Consider the following 21,412-nt stretch of genomic DNA (forward strand, 5'->3'; position numbering starts at 1 on the left):
TGGGTGTAAATCAAGTCACCATTGAAGCAACTGTGAAACTGGTGGGAGATGTGAATAATTTGTCCAAGGAAATCTGTGGCAGAATGGGGAATAGAACCTAGGACTCCTGACTTCCAGCCCTGTTCTTTAAATACACACCATCTTTCCTGTAATGAAATTCATTGTAATAACAATTTCAATGTGTCCCCAATTATTTCAAAGATCCTGAAAATGGAGCGAATAGGAGCTTCTTTAAATGATCACTGTAATATACAGAAAATCAGATATTTCTTTATCTTTTTAATCCGGTTTCCTTTGTAAAATGTGCAAGGTAAAACAGAAATTAGTTTTGTCCTCGCATTTCACATGTCAAGTAATAGCCCAATCATTTCAACCTACTCAAGTTCAATTATTTGTTTTCATAAAATGTGTTTTATTTACTCAGCAAACAAACTGGAACATTGCCTTAAGAGCCAGTCTAGTCTGCCATGTAAAAATTAATTTAGTATTTCCTGCTACACCTACTATAAATCCTTATTAAAAGGTGGAATTTTGTTGCCTTTTCCTGAATCACTAAAACTGTTCTTGCCTGCTTTTGTCGTGTTAGAAGAGTACTTGATTATTTTGGATTCACTTTGGCACTAGCTAACCATGTCTCTTCCATATGCTAGCTTTATTGAAACACCGTTTGTATAATAATGTTTTTGTGCATTCTTTTTTGATTGACAGGAAAATTTAGAGAAGAATTTAAAGCAGCTTTTTCTTGTTGCTGGCTTCGCATTCACCATCACCAGGATGAACGACTCACCAGAGGCCATGCAAGCACTGAAAGTCGGAAATCCTTGACCACCCAGATCAGCAATTTTGATAATGTTTCAAAACTTTCAGAACATGTTGTGCTGACCAACATGAGCACACTCCCAGCAAATGGTACTGGACCTATTCACAACTGATAGTATACTTGTCCCTGTCTTTTGATGCCTTTGTAAATTAAAATTTGATCTTACATCCAACAGTCTTTTAACCAGTGACCACAAGATTGCAGGACAAAGATTGTAGGACTGTGAACTGACAGCAAGTAATATCATTTTACAAAATGTGTTTTATAAATTCACCCACAACTTTGTTTATAAACTTAGAGAGTTATAATTTCATATAATTTGCTTTGAAGCTGTATACATTGGAATTTCAGGGGAGGGTAGTATGTTTTTTAAATATTTTCATTGGATTTCTGCTTGTTTTGATCTTGCAGTAAAGAGCAAGTATCTGGAGATGTATACAATATTTGACTTTAAGTCGGAATGTGTGTGTGAAATCAGCCAGTATTCAGCTTCGTGTTGATTCTCCGACTGTGCCACGATATAGCAGAAATTTTTTAGAACAGACATTCTCACCAAACTTGGATGCAAACCTTTTGCATTCCCTGAATGTCAATGAAAATTTCAAAGTATCTTTTCATAAACAGCTTTGAATCTGAGCTGTCTTAGTCATGTGGAGAAGTCATATGGTATTTTCTTCTTTCTCACATTGTCTGAGACTACCCTAGGTGCTGAGGAGGAGTGGCAAAGCCATTATCATTCAGTTTCTCAGAAAGAGGGTGCTTTTAGATGTGCCCTAATTCTCTCACACAGTGGGCTCTGCTATATATTTTGTTATTTGTCTTATATCCCAATGTAACTTTGCAAGGGAAATCAGGTGTCTAGCTCTGTGGGATAAGGTTTAAGGAAGGCCTTTTGTCCACTCGTCTAAAAGTCCTACTGGTAGGCATCACTGTTGTCTGTACTTGGACACTGCATTATAGATTTTACTTTAATGGAACTATCTAAGCCTCACATGATTAGGTTTTGTTCAGCAAAGGGATATTACATTGCAAAAAAATCAGAATTCTTCTCTGGAGTCTCACTCAGATTCATGTCTGCTGCTACAAAAACTCCTCAAACTATCAGACCTACTGTCTGAAATTATTTTAGTGCCTGATACTGCATCCGTTGAAGACATCAGGTATAGGATGAAGCCTTTAGCTGTTACTGCCTGGGATATATTTTGTTGTTTGATATTATCTTAATCTGTGCTATATAGGTTTTTATACTGTGCTCCTCCTCGTGGTATCTGAGCACCTTCCAGTAATGCATTAAGCAATGTGCCATGTGTCGTTTGTTCCCCGGGTCATGTTGGTTCTGATATCGGACATCCTCAAAAATGGAAGAGCAGAGTTGATTTCTTATTTCAGATCAAAGCTCCAAACACGATGAGGCAGTAGCATCAAGAAGAGGTATATAGTCCCGTGATCCCATACATAGGCATAGGATGAGCTATGTATATCCATACCACCTGCAAGCATTACAAACCTATTGCACACATGTATATCATGAATTTCCCAGACCTACCTAGTACCAACCAACATGTAGGGTGGTGGTGACTCAAACACTGGTCCTCTGGAAAAAGATTGCTGTATTCTCAAGGGAAAGCAGACATGGAAAAGGCTAGTTTATTTGTTGCTCCTACCAGAGTTTATTATTTGATTAAACTTTAATTTGCCCATCTTCCGTCCTGTGGCTGTTTCTGTGTATGTGGCACAGGTGGGGTTCATCGATACTACACATTTACACCTGTGAGAAGGGATTCTGGTTGGGGAAGCCTCTCTAACTGTGTCGCTGCAGATGCTGCTCCTGCTCGAGTTCATTATTGTTCATAATTCTCAACTCTGCCTGTGTCTGAGCGCCACACAATTAATAAAAGTCAGAAGTGCTTTGGGTACACGATGGAATCCTGATAAGGACCAGGCCAGTGTATCTACTGATGAATCTACTTATTGGCTGAATGTTAAATAAGTAGCAACTAAAATGTAACAGTTGGGAGAGTGGCTGGTTTGAGCAAAGGTAATATTCCATCCTACCTTTTTAAAGTTCTTACATTACACCCATCTTCCGGGGCTCTGAGTATTGGATATTTTCAGGTAAAATATAACACTGTAAGACTAAATCAGGGTTCTAAATCAACAGCCATTGCTTGTAAATATCATTCAAATGTTTTAAATGTTTGAAAATATGAAAATTCGGAGAGAAATATTGTGACATGAGGTTTTTTTTTTTAAGCAGAATTCCCCATAGCCTTCGGTGGAGGATTCTGCTGAAAAAATGATGGCAGTGTTTAGAAACTTTTCTCCTAGGTGATGTCAATAGACCTTTGATACTATCGACAGAAGACTCCAGTCTGGCCCCATTTGTAAGCAGTAAAATCCATATTATATGTTACAGGTGTCACGGCCAAACTCAGCCCATTGAAGTCAGTGGAATTGCACCTGCGTACGTCAGGGATGAGCATGACTTCAAGTTTAGATGAAGCAGAAAGAGTTTCTGTGGAAGACAGTGGCACAACAGAGAATACAGAGTGGGCCAAATTCATCCCTGGTGTAACCAAACTGACCTTACTGGAGTTACACCAGGGATGAGGTTTGCCCTGTACATTTAAAACAACCTGCGAATGGCATTCCAGTAACAACACAACAGTTGGACAAAGGGATTCCCCCAAAACGACTGCTTCTTCAATTCCCAGTCTCATGGAAACTTACTTACCTCATCATGAGCTAAACATACAGAATTCACATCATTGCAAGACGTTTTAAAGAATATATTGCATCATGCTTTGTACATACTGGATATATTTATTTTTAATATGTTCCAGATGCCATGTAACATTCTCAAATGCATCATGTAAAGAACTCAGTATTTCAAAGCAAGGAGTCATTAACATTTGTATTATGTACTGATACCATTAATGACAGTTTATCCTCCGATGCATTAGTGGAATTTTGGAATTACTTTTACACATGATACACAAATGCATGGAGTCTGGGCAATAAAATGGAAGATCTGGAATACTAGTGCAGGAGGGCAAACCAGACACAGGGATTACAGAAACATGGTGAAACAGCACTCATGACTGGTATTGAAAGGTATGTCTGTTTAGGAGAGCTAGAAATAAATATATGCATCTATGTAAACTGTAAAGGAAAAAGAAGTGGCAGTATAGACAAAACAGAAGCTATTTGGGTCAAAATCACCTTGGGGAAGGATTGCAAAAGAGGTTCTATTGGGACAGCTATAAGGGTCTGCTATAGATCCCCAGGGTCGGACTCCGATATGGATAGTAGTATTTCTCTTTCTAATAATATTACCATTTTTGAGGATGACAATAAATATTAGAGAGGAAAACACTACTTGGAATTGTGTCATAATAGGAGATTTTATCTTCCCAGATATATATAGATTAGAGATATAGATATAGATTAGAGAATAAATGCTTCTTAATACTGGTAGGGCCCCGTTCCTGGATATGATAGATGTCAGTTTTCCTCATCAAATTGTTGCTGAACCAGCAAGGGGTGATGCAGTTTTAAACTTGTTTTTTGTAAGCAGTGAGGAAATCATAGATAAGATGGTCGTAGGAAATTACCTTGGACTGAGTGATCATGAGTTTAAATTAAATGCAAAGGTAAACAAAACCAAGTTGTCAGCTATGTCTTTTTATTTCAAAAGGGTAACCTTTGGGAAATCAAGGGAATTAGTTAAAGAAGTCAACTGGCTTGGAATTTCTTTAAATCAGCCATACAAAAACTATCTGTAACTTGCATCCCACGTAAGGACAAAAAATTCATAGGGAAAAACTCCAGCCCCAGCTGAATGACTAACCACCTCAAAAAGGTTATTAGGAGTAAGCAGAGAGCCTATAAGGAATGGTAAAAGGGATTGACGAGCAAAGAAAGGTACATCTTGGAGGTTAGACAATGCAGAAATTGCTAAACGTCAAACTGAATTAGCTCTTTCCAAGGAAATTAAAAATAGATCATATGAGTTTTTTAGTTACATAAATAAGAAATAAGGAAGGATGAGGTTGGACGCTATGAGTGAGGTTATGAGGGGAGGAGATTCAAACTAATTTAGGTATGGCCCAAAAACTAAATGAATACTTTGCCTTGGTTTTCAATAAGCATGATAATATGGAACATGGGCATGAAGGCAGGATGGCTGGTGGAAATGAGTATAGAAATGGAAATTACCACATTTCAGATGGATGAAAAACTCAAGAGTTTAATGCATTCAAATGGGGAGGAGCAGATAATTTTCATCCCAGAATACTGAAAGATCTGGCACATGAGATTGCTAGTCCAATAGCAAGGATTTTTAATTAATCCATCTATTTTGGGGTAATGACTGGAGAATAGTTAACTTTATACCTATATTTAAGAAAGGGATGAGGAAAAGTCGTTTGGTCAATTACAGACCTAACCTCAGTAGTGTGCAAGACTTCAGAAGGAAAATTAAAATTCATTGGGGGTAAATGATAAAGGATATGTAAGGCAACATGGGTTTACCAAATGTAGATCATGCCAGATTAACCTGATTTCTTTCTTTGAGAAAATAACTGATTTTTTTAGATAAGGGAAATGCAACCATGCTAATATATTTAGACTTCAGAAAAGCATTTGACATGATACCACATGAGAAATAATTAGTTAAATTAGGCCTGGTCTACACTACGAGTTTGTTGGATTTAGCAGCATTAAATTGAATTAACCCTGCACCCGTCCACACAACGAAGCCATTTTTTTTTTTTGACATAAAGGGCTCTTAAAACCGATTTCTGTACTCCTCCCCAATGAGGGAATTAGTGCTGAAATTGACATCGCCATTTTGAATTAGGGTTAGTGTGGACGCAATTCGAAGGTATTGGCCTCCAGGAGCTATCCCACAGTGCACCATTTTGACCGCTCTGGACAGCACTCTGAACTCGGATGCACTGGCCAGGCGTACAGGAAAAGCCTGGGAACTTTTGAATCTCATTTCCTGTTTCGCCAGGCGAGCTCATCAGCACAGGTGACCATGCAGAGCTCATCAGCACAGGTGACCATGCAGTCCCAGAATCAAAAAAGAGCTCCAGCATGGACTGAACGGGAGGTACTGGATCTGATCGCTGTATGGGGAGAGGAATCCATGCTATCAGAACTACGTTCCAAAAGATGAAATGCCAAAACATTTCAAAAAATCTCTGAGCCCATGAGGAACAGAGGCTACAGCAGGGACGCAACACAGTGCTGCATGAAACTTAAGGAGCTCAGACAAGCGTACCAGAAAACCAAAGAATCAAACAGACACTCCGGAACAGAGCCCCAGACATGCCAGTTCTACACTGAGCTGCATGCAGTTCTGGAGGGGGGACGCCACCACTACCCCACCCCTGTCCATGGACTCCGATGATGGGGTACTCTCCGCCATGCCTGAGGATTTTGCAGACGGAGAAGATGAGGAGGAGGAGGACAAGCTTGAGGAGAGCACACAGCACACCGTTCTCCCCGACAGCCAGGATCTTTTTATCACTCTGACTGAAATACCCTCCCAAGCCAGAGAAGGGACCTCTGGTGAGTGTACCTTTTTAAATATAATACATATTATAAAAGCAAGCGTTTTTTAATGATTAAGTAGCCCTGAGGACTTCGTGGCCAGTACAGCTACTGGAAAAGTCTGTTAATGTGTCTGGGAATAGAGCAGAAATCCTCCAGGGACATCTCCATGAAGCTCTCCTGGAGGTACTCTAAAAGCCTTTGCAGAAGGTTTCTGGGGAGAGCAGCCTTATTCCGTCCTCCATGGTAGGACACTATGCCACGCCATGCTAGTAGCAAGTAATCTGGTATCATTGCATGACAAAGCCTGGCAGCGTATGGGCCTGGTGTTTGCTGGCTTTCAAGCAACATCCGTTCTTTATCTCTCTGTGTTATCCTCAGGAGAGTGATATCATTCACGGTAGCCTGGTTGAAATAGGGGAATTTAATTAAGGGGATATTCAGAGGTGGCCATTCCTACTCGGCTGTTTGCCTGTGGCATTGGCACTGAGCTGTTTGCATTTGGCTAGCAGGGATCTTGCCTGATGCCAGCCACGTGGTGGGGTGAGGGGTAAAACAATCATCCCAGAGAATTGGATGGGGGGAGGGGTTAGTTTGGTTTCTGCTGCTGCACGTTAACAGGAAAACCACAGCACTAAATGGCCAACTCAATGTGCTTTGCTTGGTATGGGAGAGGAGGGCGCTGCTGATATGAAGGTTGCAGAAGCCGAAATACTATGGCTTACCATGGCCGTCTGCAAGCCGAATTCTGTTGCCCGGCACTGCGTGTGTGATTTCTAACACCAAAGCCGCAGGCACTCAATATAAGATGCAAAATGCGACCTTATACCAAAATCACATGTGCTATGTAATGTGACTAGTGTTGTTCACCGTGAAAGAGTATAGCCATTGTTCTGTAAAATGTATCTTTTTAAATACTTCACTCCCTTTTTTTCCTCCAGCAGCTGCAAATGTTTCAAGCCTCCCTCCTCTGTCCCAAAGGCTATCTCAGATAAGGTGGCGAAAAAAATGCATGTGCGATGACATGTTCTCTGAGCTCATGCAGTTGTCCGGCACTGACAGAGCTCAGCAGAATGTGTGGAGGGACACAATAGCAGAGTACAGGAAAGTGGCCGATGAACGTGAGGAGAGGTGGTGGCAGGAAGATCAGAGGAGGCATGAGGCAACGCTGGGGCTACTGTGGGATCAAACAGACATGCTCCAGTGTCTGGTGGAGGTTCATGAATGGCAGCAGGATCACAGACTGCTGCTGCAGCCCCTGTTTAACTGCCCTCCCTCCTCCCCAAGTTCCATACCCTCCTCACCCAGACACCCAAGAACACGGGGGGGGGGGGGGAGGGGAGGCACCCAACCACTCCATCCCAGTGGACAGCCCAAGCAACAGAAGGCTGTCATTCAACAAGTTTTAAAGTGGCCTTTTCCTTCCCTCCTACCCTCCTCCCACATCCCACACGGACTACCTTGTGAGTTCTCCCTATTTTTATAATCAATTAATAAAGAATACATGTTTTTTAAACAATAGAGACTTTACTTCCTTTGCAAGCAAGCTGTGATTGAAGGGGGGAGGGAGGGTGGCTTACAGGGAATTTAGAGTCAACCAAGGGGGCAGGTTTTCATCAAGGAGAAACAAACAGAAGTGTCACACAGTACCCTGGCCAGTTATGAAACTGGTTTTCAAAGCTTCTCTGATGCACAGCGCTTCCTGCTGTGCTCTTCTAACCGCCCTGGTATCTGGCTGCACGTATTCAGTGGCCAGGCGATTTGCCTCAACCTCCCACCCCGCCATAAATGTCTCCCCCTTACTCTCACAGATATTGTGGAGCACACAGCAAGCAGCAATAACAATGGGAATATTGGTTTCACTGGGGTCTGAGCAAGTCAGTAAACTGCGCCAACAACCCTTTAAACATCCAAATGCACACTCTACCACGATTCTGCATTTGCTCAGCCTATAGTTGAACAGCTCCTTACTACCGTCCAGGGTTCCTGTGTACAGCTTCATGAGCCAGGGCATTAAGGGGTAGGCTGGGTCCCCAAGGATAACTATAGGCTTTTCAACATCCCCAAACTTCTGGTCTGGGAAGTAAATCCCTTCCTGCAGCCGTTTAAACAGACCAGAGTTCCTGAAGACGCGAGCGTCATGAACCTTTCCCGGCCATCCCACATTAATGTTGGTGAAACGTCCCTTGTGATCCACCAGTGCTTGCAGCACCATTGAAAAGTACCCCTTGCGGTTTATGTACTGGCTGCCCTGGTGGTCTGGTCCCAAGATAGGGATATGCGTTCCGTCTATAGCCCCACCACAGTTAGGGAATCCCATTGCAGCAAAGCCATCTAGTATGACCTGCACATTTCCCAGGGTCACTACCCTTGATATCAGCAGATCTTTGTTTGCGTTGGCTACTTGCATCACAGCAACCCCCCACAGTAAATTTGTCCACTCCAAATTGATTCCCGACTGACCGGTAGCTGTCTGGCATTGCAAGCTTCCACAGGGTTATTGCCACTCGCTTGTGAACTGTGAGGGCTGCTGTCATCTTGGTATTCTTGTGCTTCAGGGCAGGGGAAAGCAAGTCACAAAGTTCCATGAAAGTGCCCTTATGCATGCGAAAGTTTCGGAGCCACTGGGAATCATCCCAAACCTGCAACACTATGCGGTCCCACCATTCTGTGCTTGTTTCCTGGGCCCAGAATCAGCGTTCCACAGCGTTCCATGAGCCTGCCCCAGTAACACCATGATCTCCAAATTGCTGGCGACCGCGGTTTTAGAGAAATCTGTGTTCAAGTCCTCATCACCGCGCTGCCTCCTTGCCTGGTTTTTCAGGTGGTAGTTCTGCATAAACTGCACGCTAATGTGCGAGGTATTTACAGAGGTCATAACTGCTGCAGTGAACTGAACGGGCTCCATGCTTGCCATGCTATGGCATCTGCTCGGGCAATCCAGGGAAAAGGGCATGAAATGATTGTTTGCTGTTGCTTTCACAGAGGGAGGGAGGGTTGACTGACAACATTTACCCATAACCACCTGCGACAATTTTTTGGCCCCATCGGGCATTGAGAGCTCAGCCCAGAATTCCAATGGGCAGCGGGGACTGCAGGAACTGTGGGATAGCTACCCACAGTGCACCGCTCCGAATGTCAGTGCTTGCCACGGTACTGTGGATGCACACCACCGAATTAATGTGCTTAGTGTGGACACATGCACTCGACTTTATACAATCTGTTTCCAAAAATCAACTTCTGTAAAATTGGAGTACTTTTGTAGTGTAGACATGACCGTAGAGAAAATGGGGATTAGAACAAGAATTATAAAGTGGATAAAAAACTGGCTAAAGGGATGAAGGCTGAAAAGTTCTGTTGAAAAGTGAACTATCTGACTGGAGGGAAGTTACTAGTGGAGTTCTTCAGGACTCGGTCTTGGGACCAATCTTATTCAATATTTTTTTAATGACATTGGGACAAAAAGTTGAAGTGCGCTAATGAAATTTGCTATTTATGCAAAGATGGCAAGCATCATCAATACAAAGAAGGAACAGACTATTATACAGGAAGAACTGGATCACCTTGAAGTCTGGAATAATAGAAATAGGATGAAAGTCAATAGTGCAAAGTGTAAGGTCATGATCTAATCTAATAAGAATTTCTGCTACAAAGTGGGGGTTCATCAGTTGGAAGCAACAGAGGAGGAGATGGACCTGCGGTTGATCACAGGATGATGATAAACCACTGATGTGATGGTGGCTGCAAAAAAGGTAAATGCAATCCTAGGATGTAGCAGGTGAGGTATTTCCAGCAGAGAGAGGGAAGTATTAATGCCATTGTACAAGGCATTTGGAATACTGTTTACAATTCTGGTCACCCATGTGCAAGAAAGATGAATTCAAACTGGAATGGGTCTAGAGAAGAGCTACCGGGATGATTAGGGGAATGGAGGGCCTGTCTTATGAAAGGACAGTGGACGAGATTGGCTTCCTTGATCTTGCAAAAAGAAAGATAAGAGGGGATATGATTGTTCTTTATAAATACATCAAGGGCAAAACATCAGGGAAGGAGAAGAACTATTTAAGATAAAGGACAATGTTGGCACAAGAACCAATTGGTATGTACTGGTCATGAACAATTCAGGCTGGAAATTAGAAGAAGATTTCTGACCACCAGAGGAGTGAGGTTCTGGAACAGCCTCCCAATAGGAGTTGTGGTGGCAAACAACTTAATTAGTTTTAAGAGACAACTCAATAAATTTGAATGGGATTGTATGACTGAGTTGCTTGTGATGGTAGGGGGCAGGATTCGGCAGCACTGGATCATCCCTTCTGGTTTATGTCTTGTGTTCCTAAAGCTCATGCTTCAGGACCTCAGCCAGGCACCTGCAGGGGTCAGGAAGAGATTATTTTACCCCCAATGTATTCTGCCATCTTTTTGGTCTCCTTCTTTTGAAGTATCAGGGATGGTCACAGCTAGCAAACTGGATGGGTAGGCCAGTGCTCTGAGATGGTACCAAGCATTCTCTCTCTCATGTGTTTAGCTGGCTGGTTCTTGCTTAGGGTTCCATCTGATTTTCTAGACAGAAGATCTGCAGTAAGTCTAATCTAGCTGGATTTAAGTAAAGTATTTGATACAGTTTCACACTGGAAATTATTAGTTAAATTGGAGAAGATGGGGATTAATACGAGAATTAAAAGGCAGATAAGGAACTGTTTAAAGAGGAGACTACAGTAGGTCATGCTGAAAGGTGAACTGTCAGGCTGGAGAGAGGTTAGTGGTGGAGTTTCTCTGGAACTGGCTTTTGGACCAATTTTATTTAACATTTTCATTAATGACCTTGGCACAAAAAATGGGAGTGTACTAATAAAATTTGCAGATTTCAGAATGTTGGGAGTTATTGCCAGTATGCAGGAGGCCTGCAATATCATACTGGAAGATCTGGACATCCTTGAAAACTGGAGTAATAGAAATGGGATGAATTTAATAGTATTTTTAGGGGCTCACAAGAATATTTGCTATAAGGAAGGGACTTAGCAGTTGGAAGTGACAGAGGAGGAGAAAGCAATTGGTGTACTGGTCGACCACAGCATGACTATGAGCCACCAATGAGACACAGTCATGAAAAAGGCTAATGCAATCTTAAAATGCATCACGAGCGGTGTTTTCAGCAGAGATAAGGAAGTGATATTACTGTATACAAGGCACTGGTGAGACCTCATCTGGAATCCTGTGTGAAATTCTTGTTTCCCATGTTTAAGAAACATGAAATCAAACTGGAAAAGCTGCAGAGAGGGGTTTCTAGGATGATCAGAAGAATGGAGAACATACCTTACGACAGGGGACTTAAGGAGCTTGGCTTCTTTAGCTTAACAAAACGGAGGGAAGATATGGTTGCTCTCTATAAATATATCAGAGGGATAAACACTAGGAAGGGAGAGGAGCTATTTAAGATAAGGGCCAATGCTGACACAAGAACAAATGTGTATAAACTGTGCATCAATAAGTTTAGGCTTGAAATTAGATTAAGGCATCTTAACATCAGAGGAGTGAAGTTCTGGACCACCCTTCTGAAGACAGTAGTGGGGACAAAAACCCTAACTTGTTTCAAGACTGAGTTTGATAAGTTTATGGAGGGGATATCATGATTAGGTAGTCTACAATGGCATATGGCCCATCCATGACTGCAATTAACAAATATCTCCAACAGCCTAAGATGGGACACAAGCTAAGGAGGACTCCAAGAGAATTCTTTCCCAGGTGTCTGGCTAGTGGGTCTCGCCCATATGCTCAGTGTCTAACTGATCACCATATTTGGGGTCAGGAAAGAATTCCGCCCCCCCCCAGCTCAGGTTGGCAAAGACCCTGGTGGGGGAGGTTGGGTAGCCTTCTTCTGCAGCATGGGGCATAGGTCACTTGCTGGTTAGAACTAGAGTAAATGGTGGATTCTCTGTAACTTGAAGTCTTTAAATCAAGATTTGAGGACTTCAGTAACTGAGCCAGAGGTTATGGACCTATTATAGGACTGGGTTAATGAGGTTGAATGGTAAGCGGTTTGCAGGAGGTCAGAGCAGATGATCATGATGGTCCCTTCTAGCCTTAAAGTCTATGAAGTCTGTGATCACTATATGCAGGGTCAGGAAGGAATTTCCCCCCAGGTCAAATTAGCAGTGACTTTGGGGGTTTGGCCTTCCTCTGGAGCAGTGAGTGTGGGTCACTCTCTGGGATTATTTGAGGTATATCTCACTTAATCAGTTCCCTGCCATTGCAGGAGCTTCAGGCATCAATACACCTCTGTCCCACTTATTCTCTGCCTGTGGCCTGTAAAACTTTGGTCTGGTTTTGGTTGTTGGCTTTAGTGTTGGTACTGAGTGGTGTTGGGAGCCTGTGATACAGAGGAGGTCAGACTAGATGATCTGGTGGTCCCTTCTGGCTTTAAACTCAGATGTCGTTTTCTCCTGTTACAACCAGGATCAATTCTGTTTCGCATTTTTGCAATTTCTGTTCAGATTGTGATATGTTCAGTTATGTTTCCAAGCATGGCTAAGTTCCTCAATCATGAACCCAAAGCGCAGTATGTGATGCTTGCTTTTGCAATGTAATTCTAAATTGAGAATTTGGGGCCAGATTTTTCAAACTTGGGTGTGTAACGTTGGTGACCCCAATAAAAGTGACCTGATTTTCAGAAGTACTGACAACTCCCATGCAAGTCGAGGGAAGCTGCGAGGGCTCAGTGCTCTGAAAATCAGGCTGCTTTAATTTCAGTGGCTAACTTTAGTCAACAATGTTTGAAAATACTGGCCTTCATCGGGTCTTCTGTGGTCTTACAATTAAGTTTAAAATATTGGTTGGCTTGTTTGTTTGTTTTTTTACAATTTGCTGTCTTTTACTACTGTTTAGGACTTAGGTCTTAGTAGTAATAGAGCTGGACAGGAAAAAAAAATCATGGAAAATTTTGGTTTCAGCAAAAATCAAAAACCAAAACCTAAATATTTCAGTTTTGAAATGCTGATGAGGTATTTGATGTGCATTGTAGCTCAGGTGCCTTGAGCTCCCATTCTCATCTCTGGGATGGGCTCACTGGTCTGATGTCTCCCTGCTTGGTCTGAGAACATAGTGCATCATGGAAGATTTTGTCTAGCTGGGGAGCCTGGCCCATAGAGGAGAATGGGAGTACAGACACCACCCGTCCCCTGACTTACACAATCATTCCATTCCGGAAAGCCTTGTGTAACTCGAATTTCGCATAAGTCGGAAACGTATGCCCATACATTACACAAAAATTTCCGCAACTCGAAAATCCTATTTCTGGCTTATGGAACTTTTTCCATAAGTGCGAATTTGCGTTTGTCAGGTCTTGCATAATCTGGGGAGCGTCTGTATCAGACACCCAAACTACAATGTCCGTAAAACACCATGGCAGCATTTCAGAATCAAAATATTTCAGTTGTCAGATGAAAACTGATTTTGTTGTTTTGTTTTATTTGGGGGCATTCAGGTTTTCAGTGAAAAATCAAAATTGAACAGAGAAAGCAGACACTTTTCACAGAAACATTCATTTTGTCAAAAACCTAGGGAGGTGGTGGAATCTCCTTCCTTAGAGGTCAGGCTTGACAAAGCCCTGGCTGGGATGATTTAGTTGGTGATTGTTCCTGTTTTGAGCAGGAGGTTGGACTAGATGACCTCCTGAGGTTCCTTCCAACCCGTGTGTGTGTGTATTTATAAAGCGCCTATCACTTTGGGCTTGACCCTCCTCTTATTTACATCAGTGCTACAATTGTGTAAATCAGTTGTCTTCAGTGCAGTTACTCCTGATTTACACTGCAACTCCTGATTTACACCTGCAACTCCACCATAACTTAAAGCCAATACACTCTCTCTCTCTCTTTTCTCTCCCTTCCAGTCCCACACATAGATTACAGCCTGATCGTGGGAAGTGCTGAATACTCCCAATAGATGCGAAGTGTGCTGAGCTCGTTGTGCTGCTCAGCACCTGGCAGGACCAATAATTAACAAATTGTTAATATTTTGATATTGCTTTATTGGATCACATTTTGCTCCATGCAGATATGCCACTGTGTATATAGGCTTGTAATCGCCAGTGCGTGCAGTGGTAACACGAAACTGTAATATGCAGGATACTCTTCTAAGAGTTGCTTAGGTATAGAAAACATGAGTGGCAACATAATAAATCCAAAAAAAGATAGAAAGCTGGGAATATTTCCCTACAAACATATGCTGAACTTGGAGTTTAAAATACAATTGGTAATAAAATCTCTATAAAGATAAATCAGAATGAGTAGAGTGAAGAGATTAAATATAATCTGGAGTTCTCAAGTGCATACAAAATGGATGAACTCTTGGTCCCATTGAAGTCAATGGGAAAATGCCCATTGATTTCAATGGGAACTGTACATCTACATCTGCTCTAGGTGTTTTAAAGCATCCTTTATCATAGCATCTGAGCACCAAATCCAATCAAAACGTCATAGAACAAGCAGTGTAGGAAAACTAGACTGACCCCATGCGTCAATACTGTGATTGGAACTATGTCATAAATTTACAAATTTAGCATTTTACTTTGATGTCCTTTGGATGCATTGCCAAATGGCTATGTTGTCGGAGGATTGTTCAGCAACAAGAATGAACTCAACATGCAATTGTGTGTGTGTTGTGTTGTAATGTTACTTTGACCCAGTCTTTTCAGGGAATACATTAAACACAGGAAGAGGAAAACCTCTTTTGTTTTGAACCTAGTCAACACTGGAAGAGGAAAACATCTTTTGTTGACCTCTTTCTTTACACCTGTGTTCATCTACAGGAAAACTGCCTGGACTAATGTGTTGTCAGTAACGTGTTTGTCTTTGTACGCTAGGAAAACCTTAGTTAGGCCAAATTCATTCCGGGTGTAACTCCATCAAACCTCACACTAATGTCAAATTGGTTTAATTTGTTTATATCTGTTCATAATGCTGCCCTTTAAAACTCCTGTTATTCACTCGTGGTTGATAGGCCAAGAGGGCTATTCCAGATCCAAGATGCTGAGAACAGATTTCAGTTCCTAACATATGCAAATTGCTGACAGAAGATTACCAAAGACCATATTCAAACAGGAGTGGAGGGTTGGAGGGGCTTCTACAAATTACATGATGGGAAAGAAGACCCTGTTCTAATAATGTCATATGAAAGGGCTATGGAAAACTAATCAGAGATTTTCCAAAATGTGACTAAACACAGGTAAGAACCGCTCCCCCCAATTCGTCACCCCTCCAGGATAAAAATCAAAGGGCTGTGGAAGGAAGGAGCACGAAAGTAGTAACAAAAAAAAAAAAAAAGGGAAAATGAATAAAGAATGGATCAGGTTAACAAAGGGGGAAATGAGAAGACAAAAATCCTAGGGCAAGACACAAGACGTCAGCAAAGCTCTTGTGTATCGCTGTAGACTGGTCTAAGGATCTGCAGAGCCCCAGAGCTACTCGACCAGGGGAAAGAGCAGGAAACTAGGCTAGGCTCTGAATTGCCTCCCTCTCCTATGCTGCAGCTATTGGGAAGATCTGGGAGCAAGTACCCAGCCTACAGCTGCCAGAGAAGGGAAATTCTGTTGTGCAGAGGATTTCAAAATTTGGGTTTTGTTCTGATTCACAACAAAATTTCCATGAAAGAAAAATCAGTGTGTGTGTGAAGCATTGGATTTAGACAGAACTGCATTCTTTGATGGAAAATGGTTCCATGAGAGGTTTTCTTCCCGTTCTAATCCAATTTCTCCTGCCCCATTGTTCCAGGGGAAGACCGGGAACCTCCCATGCATTAAAGAGCCTCTCTTAAGTATGGGGCTGGTGGTATGAGCCCAGGGACAACTCAAGAGAGCTCAGCTACAAGAGCTGCCATAGCACTGGGGTTAGCGGGCACGTGTTGTGCTGCATTAGATTTAAGACTGATCTTATTTGGTGCCATAACTGGCTTTTCACTGTTAATTTGTAATAAGGCGAGACGTTGTCTCCTTGACATCGGATGTCGCCTGAAAGTGTATCCAGTGCATTTCAAGTCTTATCAGTACAGCACACTAACTTAAGGGGAAACTAACCAAGCTAAATTATCATTCTTTTTCCTCTTCCTCTTCTCCAGGTCCCTTCCTTCCCGGTCGGCTGTTCTTTGTACAAATATTAAAGAAAAGCAGACGTAAAGTAAAAGATGAAATCTTGATAGCCAAGCCCTAAGGTCTGCGCCAGGCTAGCCGCACTGGACAAGTTTATCCCTCCACTGTGTAGCAGTCCCGTGGGCACGATACCGCCGCTACACTACGACCTGCCCCCTTCAATATTGTGCAGCTGTGGGGGCAGGGGGGAGGTGGGGGGGGTCCCTAATCTGCCTCTATGGCAGAGCTCGACTTGCTGCGAGTCTTTCCCTTTAGCCCCTGCAGTAATTTCTTTCAGCGCCACCCCGCATGTTTCTTTCCTAAAGCTTGTCCTCCGCGGAGTCTAGTGCCAGGACTTCCCAACCCCACCCCGGCGGAGTCTGCGGTGGCATCATCTTGCCTAACGCACGTGCAGCATCTGCGCCTAAGCGGCAAACGGACTTGACTTTGCTTTTCCCGGGTTGCAGCTGTGGAAAGTAGCGTGCCCCCCCCCCTTTTTTTTTTTTTTTTTTGCAGCCAAGGGCCATTTCCCTTGGCTGGATCAAGCCGCCCGCCTGATCATTCGCGCTCTCATTGGCACGGGATCTGATCTGGTTAAAAACCCAGCCCCCCGCCAGCGCGTCCCTGGGGGAGGGGGGAGAGGCGCCTGGATCAAGGGGAAGGGGCAGCAGGGTGCTCAGCGGCCCACCCCAGTTGCGCTGGGCGGCCGGAGTGCCAAGGGGGGCTGGGTTCTCCTGGTGCGCTCTGCGGAGCAGGGGCCTGGCGGGGCAGGGCTGAGCGCGGCGCCCCGCTGCCCAATCGCCGCCCTTGGGCGGGCAGCCGAGCGCTGTTCCGCCACCCGCGGTGCTGAAAACAGCCTGAGAGCCGAGCCGGTGCCTGGCGTTCACCTGCAATCCACTCCGCGCAGCCCCCGCAGCCGCCGCAGCCGCACAATGAGCTCTCTCCTGTTCCTAGGTAAGTTCGCCCGGTTTGTCAGCGCTGGGGAGGAGACAGAACCTGCTACCAGCCGGCTTATTTCTGCAGCTCATCTGCAGGCGCCCACCGCTGCCGCTGCCTCCCCTGCCCCGGTCTCACCTGGCTGCCACTCACCTGCCGGCTCCCGAGCTTCCTGCATCGCGCCGGGATGCACAGCGCGCTTGTGTGCATGGCTCGCTCGTGAATGAACCTCCCCCGTGGGCCTGCCTCTCACCCGTGGGGCACCCACGGGGTGTACGCACCTCATTTGGGTGCATCAGCGCCCATCTGTCCATCTCATCCGTATCTATCTGTTCTGTCTGCATCTCCCTTTTGTGCATGCATCCTCACCAGCGTGCGTGGCTTGCCTTTGGAAGGGAGAAGATTTGCTCTCTTGTAAAAAGTAGTTTTACTTTTGTGTTCCAAAGTCCCCACTCTGATTGCATGTAGCTATTCAAATCATTATTTACTAGCATCATGCCCAGAGGCTGCCTTTCCATGAAATAACATAATGTAAGAATAGCATCTTCAAAACGGGGCATGGACTCGAACTGAACCCAGAGAGGTAGTTTTTCCCCCAGGCTCGCATAGATTTGTATCTGATGCTTTCCAGTTTGAGAAGTCTACTCAGATTCGCTCTGTGTTGAACATGGGATTTGTCAACTATGCTACTAGCCGTCAGTGAAGTGAGCTTAATTCTCTACACACCATTATTGATGCTTCATGTGTCAGATGAATTTCCCTTTCCTGGAGCTCATGCCTGATTTGATCCCTATTTATTTATTCTCGCTGCTGCTGGAAAACTGCAAGGTGTGGATGAGCAGGTGCTCACTTCACACTCAAGTGTGATCTCTAGGGTTGTACTTTGCTGAACAGGGCACCTAACAAACTTATTCAAACGAGTCCCTGGTAATATGTTCAAGTCTGTAAACACCACACAGGAACAAGAGTGTTCTTTTGTGATCTAGCATGAGCATTGATAAGAAACTCAGCCATCAAGAAGACCTGCAAATGGGATGCCTTGTCTAAACAAACAGTCACTTGTTTGCTGAGTGGAAAGCATAAGTGCAGGTAGTACCATAAGAAGAGTTATTGACATTTCCCTTTGGTTTTGAATGGAAAAAGAGAAATCAATAAAGCAGGTATATAGGAAGCTGATAAAAGAGAATAAGATGAAATGCTGTTCCTATACATTTAACTCTTTGTTCCTGCTCATTTTTATCCTTCATTTTCCCACTATGTTCTGCATATCGGTACTCTCAAAGCCATTAACTTTCTATTCTGCTGTTTAAAACAACATTCCACTTAGTTACTTCTGGCCTTAGAGCTACTAGCTTCAAAATTCACGCAATATACGATACATCACTCCCTTTTGTAGCCTACCCTTACTTTTTTCTATCTGTCTAGCTGTTTATATAGCTAAAGCACTGGATCAGGATTCAGGAGATCCCGGTTCAATTCCTAGCTCTGCTAGAGATATCGTATGTGACCTTGGGCAAGTCATTTAATACCTCTGTGCCTCAGTTTCCCATCTTTAAGATGGAGATGATACTTATTTCCTTTCTCTTGCCCTTTGTCTGTTTGACTTGTAAGTTCTTCAGGGCATGGACAGTCTCTTACTTCATGCATGCACAATATCAGGCACAATGAAATATGAATTTTGTTTGAGGCTTTTATGTGCTCCTGTAATACAAATAATATTAATTGTATTAGTTGTAATCTAGCTCCAGATGGATCCCCCTCAGGTTACTAAGAGAGGTGGTTGTGGTGGGACATTCTCCCTGAATATCCAAAAAATCTGGAGTTCACTACTTACTGTAACAATGGTGACAGCTGTGAAAATGTTTAGGGAAATTAGCAAAATTAGGTGGGTCTGCTGCACTTCAGAAAGTTCCAGTTACTGGCCCTAACGTTGTGTAGTACAGAGGAGTCAAGAGATAATCTAGAGCCACTGTCATGTCATTAGACATGGAGAAGCCCTTTGATAGGTTTAATGGCTTTAGAGGTTTTGATTTTGGAAAGGCAGCTCAGTTTAGTAGGAATCAGAAGAAAATCTGAGCTGGTAACTGGCTGCTCCCCCTGTCCAAGCTCCAGCTGTTCATGTGCAAGGAAGGGTTCTGAAAGGCTAGGTTGGCAGGAGGGAGATTAAAGATACAGTGACCATGTTCACAGAGCTTTGGTGGTATGGAACCCAGCTGGAGTCTTAAGTCTCCCCACTGCAGGAGGAACGGGGTAATGTCTGAACTGTCCACTCCATTAGGCCCACTTCCCAGAGAAGTTTCTGTGACCCTGATTCTCCACTGGCTTACCCCATCAAAGTGTGTGCAAAATGCTTTCAAATCAGAAGTAGGTCTAAATGACTTTACAAGGGGAAGGCCATAAACAGGCCCCTGACCCACAGCTGTTATATATGGCAGTTGGAGTTATCCCTTAGGGGAGGTGGTATTGTCCTCCTTGTCCCAGGGACAGGCTTGGGTTCCTTCTGGCTGAATGCAAGCTGCAGAAAGATGACTGAATGGGCGGTACTGAGCAGAGGTAGCTGTCCTGGCTATGAACTCAGATTGGATCCAGCAGCTGGGAAGGATGTACATGAATTCGTTTTCTCAGTACCAGCTCTGTTAGCTTAAGGTAAATGTATGTGATGTCACGAATGAGATATTAAATATTGGTGCACCTGCCAGTGATGGAAAGTTAAATGTTAATACACTTGTAAACCCAAACATTCCCTATAGTAATAATATTGCCTCACAACACAGCACCATTTCCATAATACATGACATCAGTGCTAAACAGGAGCAGTTGTTTAAAATTGTTCTCTTAACAGAACCATGTGAAACGTGTGAAAGTCATCCCAGTGCAGAGGGCCTGGGCAAGCCCCTAGAAAGCATTAATTGCCCTTTTCAGTCTGGGGTTAAGGAGCACAGAGCATTCTTTGAATGCCCACATAGGATTCCGTGAATGTCACCTGGAATGAACAGTAATCTCTGATCCCCTGAGGGACTGCCAATGAAACCACTCCCATGAAGTGCTCAGCTACTTGCATGATCAGGCCCTAAATTAATGTCTGAAAGTTAATTTAACAGAAAAAATAAAATAACATGTTATCATAGTAAAGATAGTTTTATCATAGGAATGCATTATCTCAGACCGTCTCTTCTCCTCCAGCAAGGCCAATCTAATTTCCTGCTGATAAGATAAGCAATAGGAGACGTTTAGATATACGTCTCTACCATGCAACTGACACCTCAGTCTTCAGTTTTTCATGCTAGGTGCGCAGTTCAAAAACAGGCTTTAAGTTCAGTATATTTGGTACCGCTGAAAAAGAATTTAAAATTTTGTGTTTTACCCAAAATTGATGCATCTCCCCAAATAATGTAAATAGAAGGAAACATTTTATGTAATAAGAAATACACTGTATCATCGTTCAGTTCTACAGCTGTTAATTTTTTTTTAATATTGATTGATATGAGTATCCTGTAGCATCTGGCTTTAGCAAACTGCAGTGGAAGTTTCAGAGTGGTAGCTGTGTTAGTCTGTATCAGCAAAAACAACGAGGAGTCCTTGTGGCACCTTAGAGACTAACAAATGTATTTGAGCATAAGCTTTCGTGGGCTAGAACCCACTTCATCAGATGCATGGAGTGAAAAATACAATAAGCAGTATACATATATCACAGCAGATGAAAAGATGGGAGTTGCCTTACCAAGTGGGGGGTTCAGTGCTAATGAGGCCAATTCAATTAAGGTGAAAGTGGCCTATTCTCAACAGTTGACAAGAAGAGGTGAATATCAAGGGAGGGAAAATTACTTTTGAAGTGCTAATGAGAGCAATGCAATCAAGGTGGACGTTACCCATGTCCAACAGTTGACAAGAATTGAATTGACCTTAATTGAACTGGCCTCATTAGCACTGACCCCCACTTGGTAAGACAACTCCCATCTTTTCATGTGCTGTGATATATA

General features: G+C 43.3%; 2 protein-coding genes across 3 annotated transcripts in view; both read left to right on the forward strand.

Moving 5' to 3' along the window:
* The window catches only part of HCRTR2 (hypocretin receptor 2), a 64,974-nt gene extending 60,499 nt beyond the window's left edge, over window positions 1-4,475 (forward strand). The window contains exons 7-8 of one of the 2 annotated variants that reach the window (XM_007055066.4): window positions 709-909; window positions 3,237-3,430. In XM_007055066.4, the coding sequence (XP_007055128.1) occupies window positions 709-909; window positions 3,237-3,430 (395 nt within the window). Of the gene's footprint in view, window positions 1-708 lie in introns of both variants that reach the window. The other variant, XM_043542382.1, reaches the window with a different exon arrangement.
* A 5,407-nt stretch (window positions 4,476-9,882) lies between these two features.
* The window catches only part of GFRAL (GDNF family receptor alpha like), a 44,271-nt gene continuing 32,741 nt past the window's right edge, over window positions 9,883-21,412 (forward strand). The window contains exon 1 of the mRNA XM_027817414.3: window positions 9,883-9,991. Coding sequence (XP_027673215.2) covers window positions 9,883-9,991 — 109 coding nt within the window. The remainder of the gene's footprint in view (window positions 9,992-21,412) is intronic.

Source organism: Chelonia mydas, chromosome 3 (assembly GCF_015237465.2).
Source record: "Chelonia mydas isolate rCheMyd1 chromosome 3, rCheMyd1.pri.v2, whole genome shotgun sequence".
Classification (NCBI taxonomy): domain Eukaryota; kingdom Metazoa; phylum Chordata; order Testudines; family Cheloniidae; genus Chelonia; species Chelonia mydas.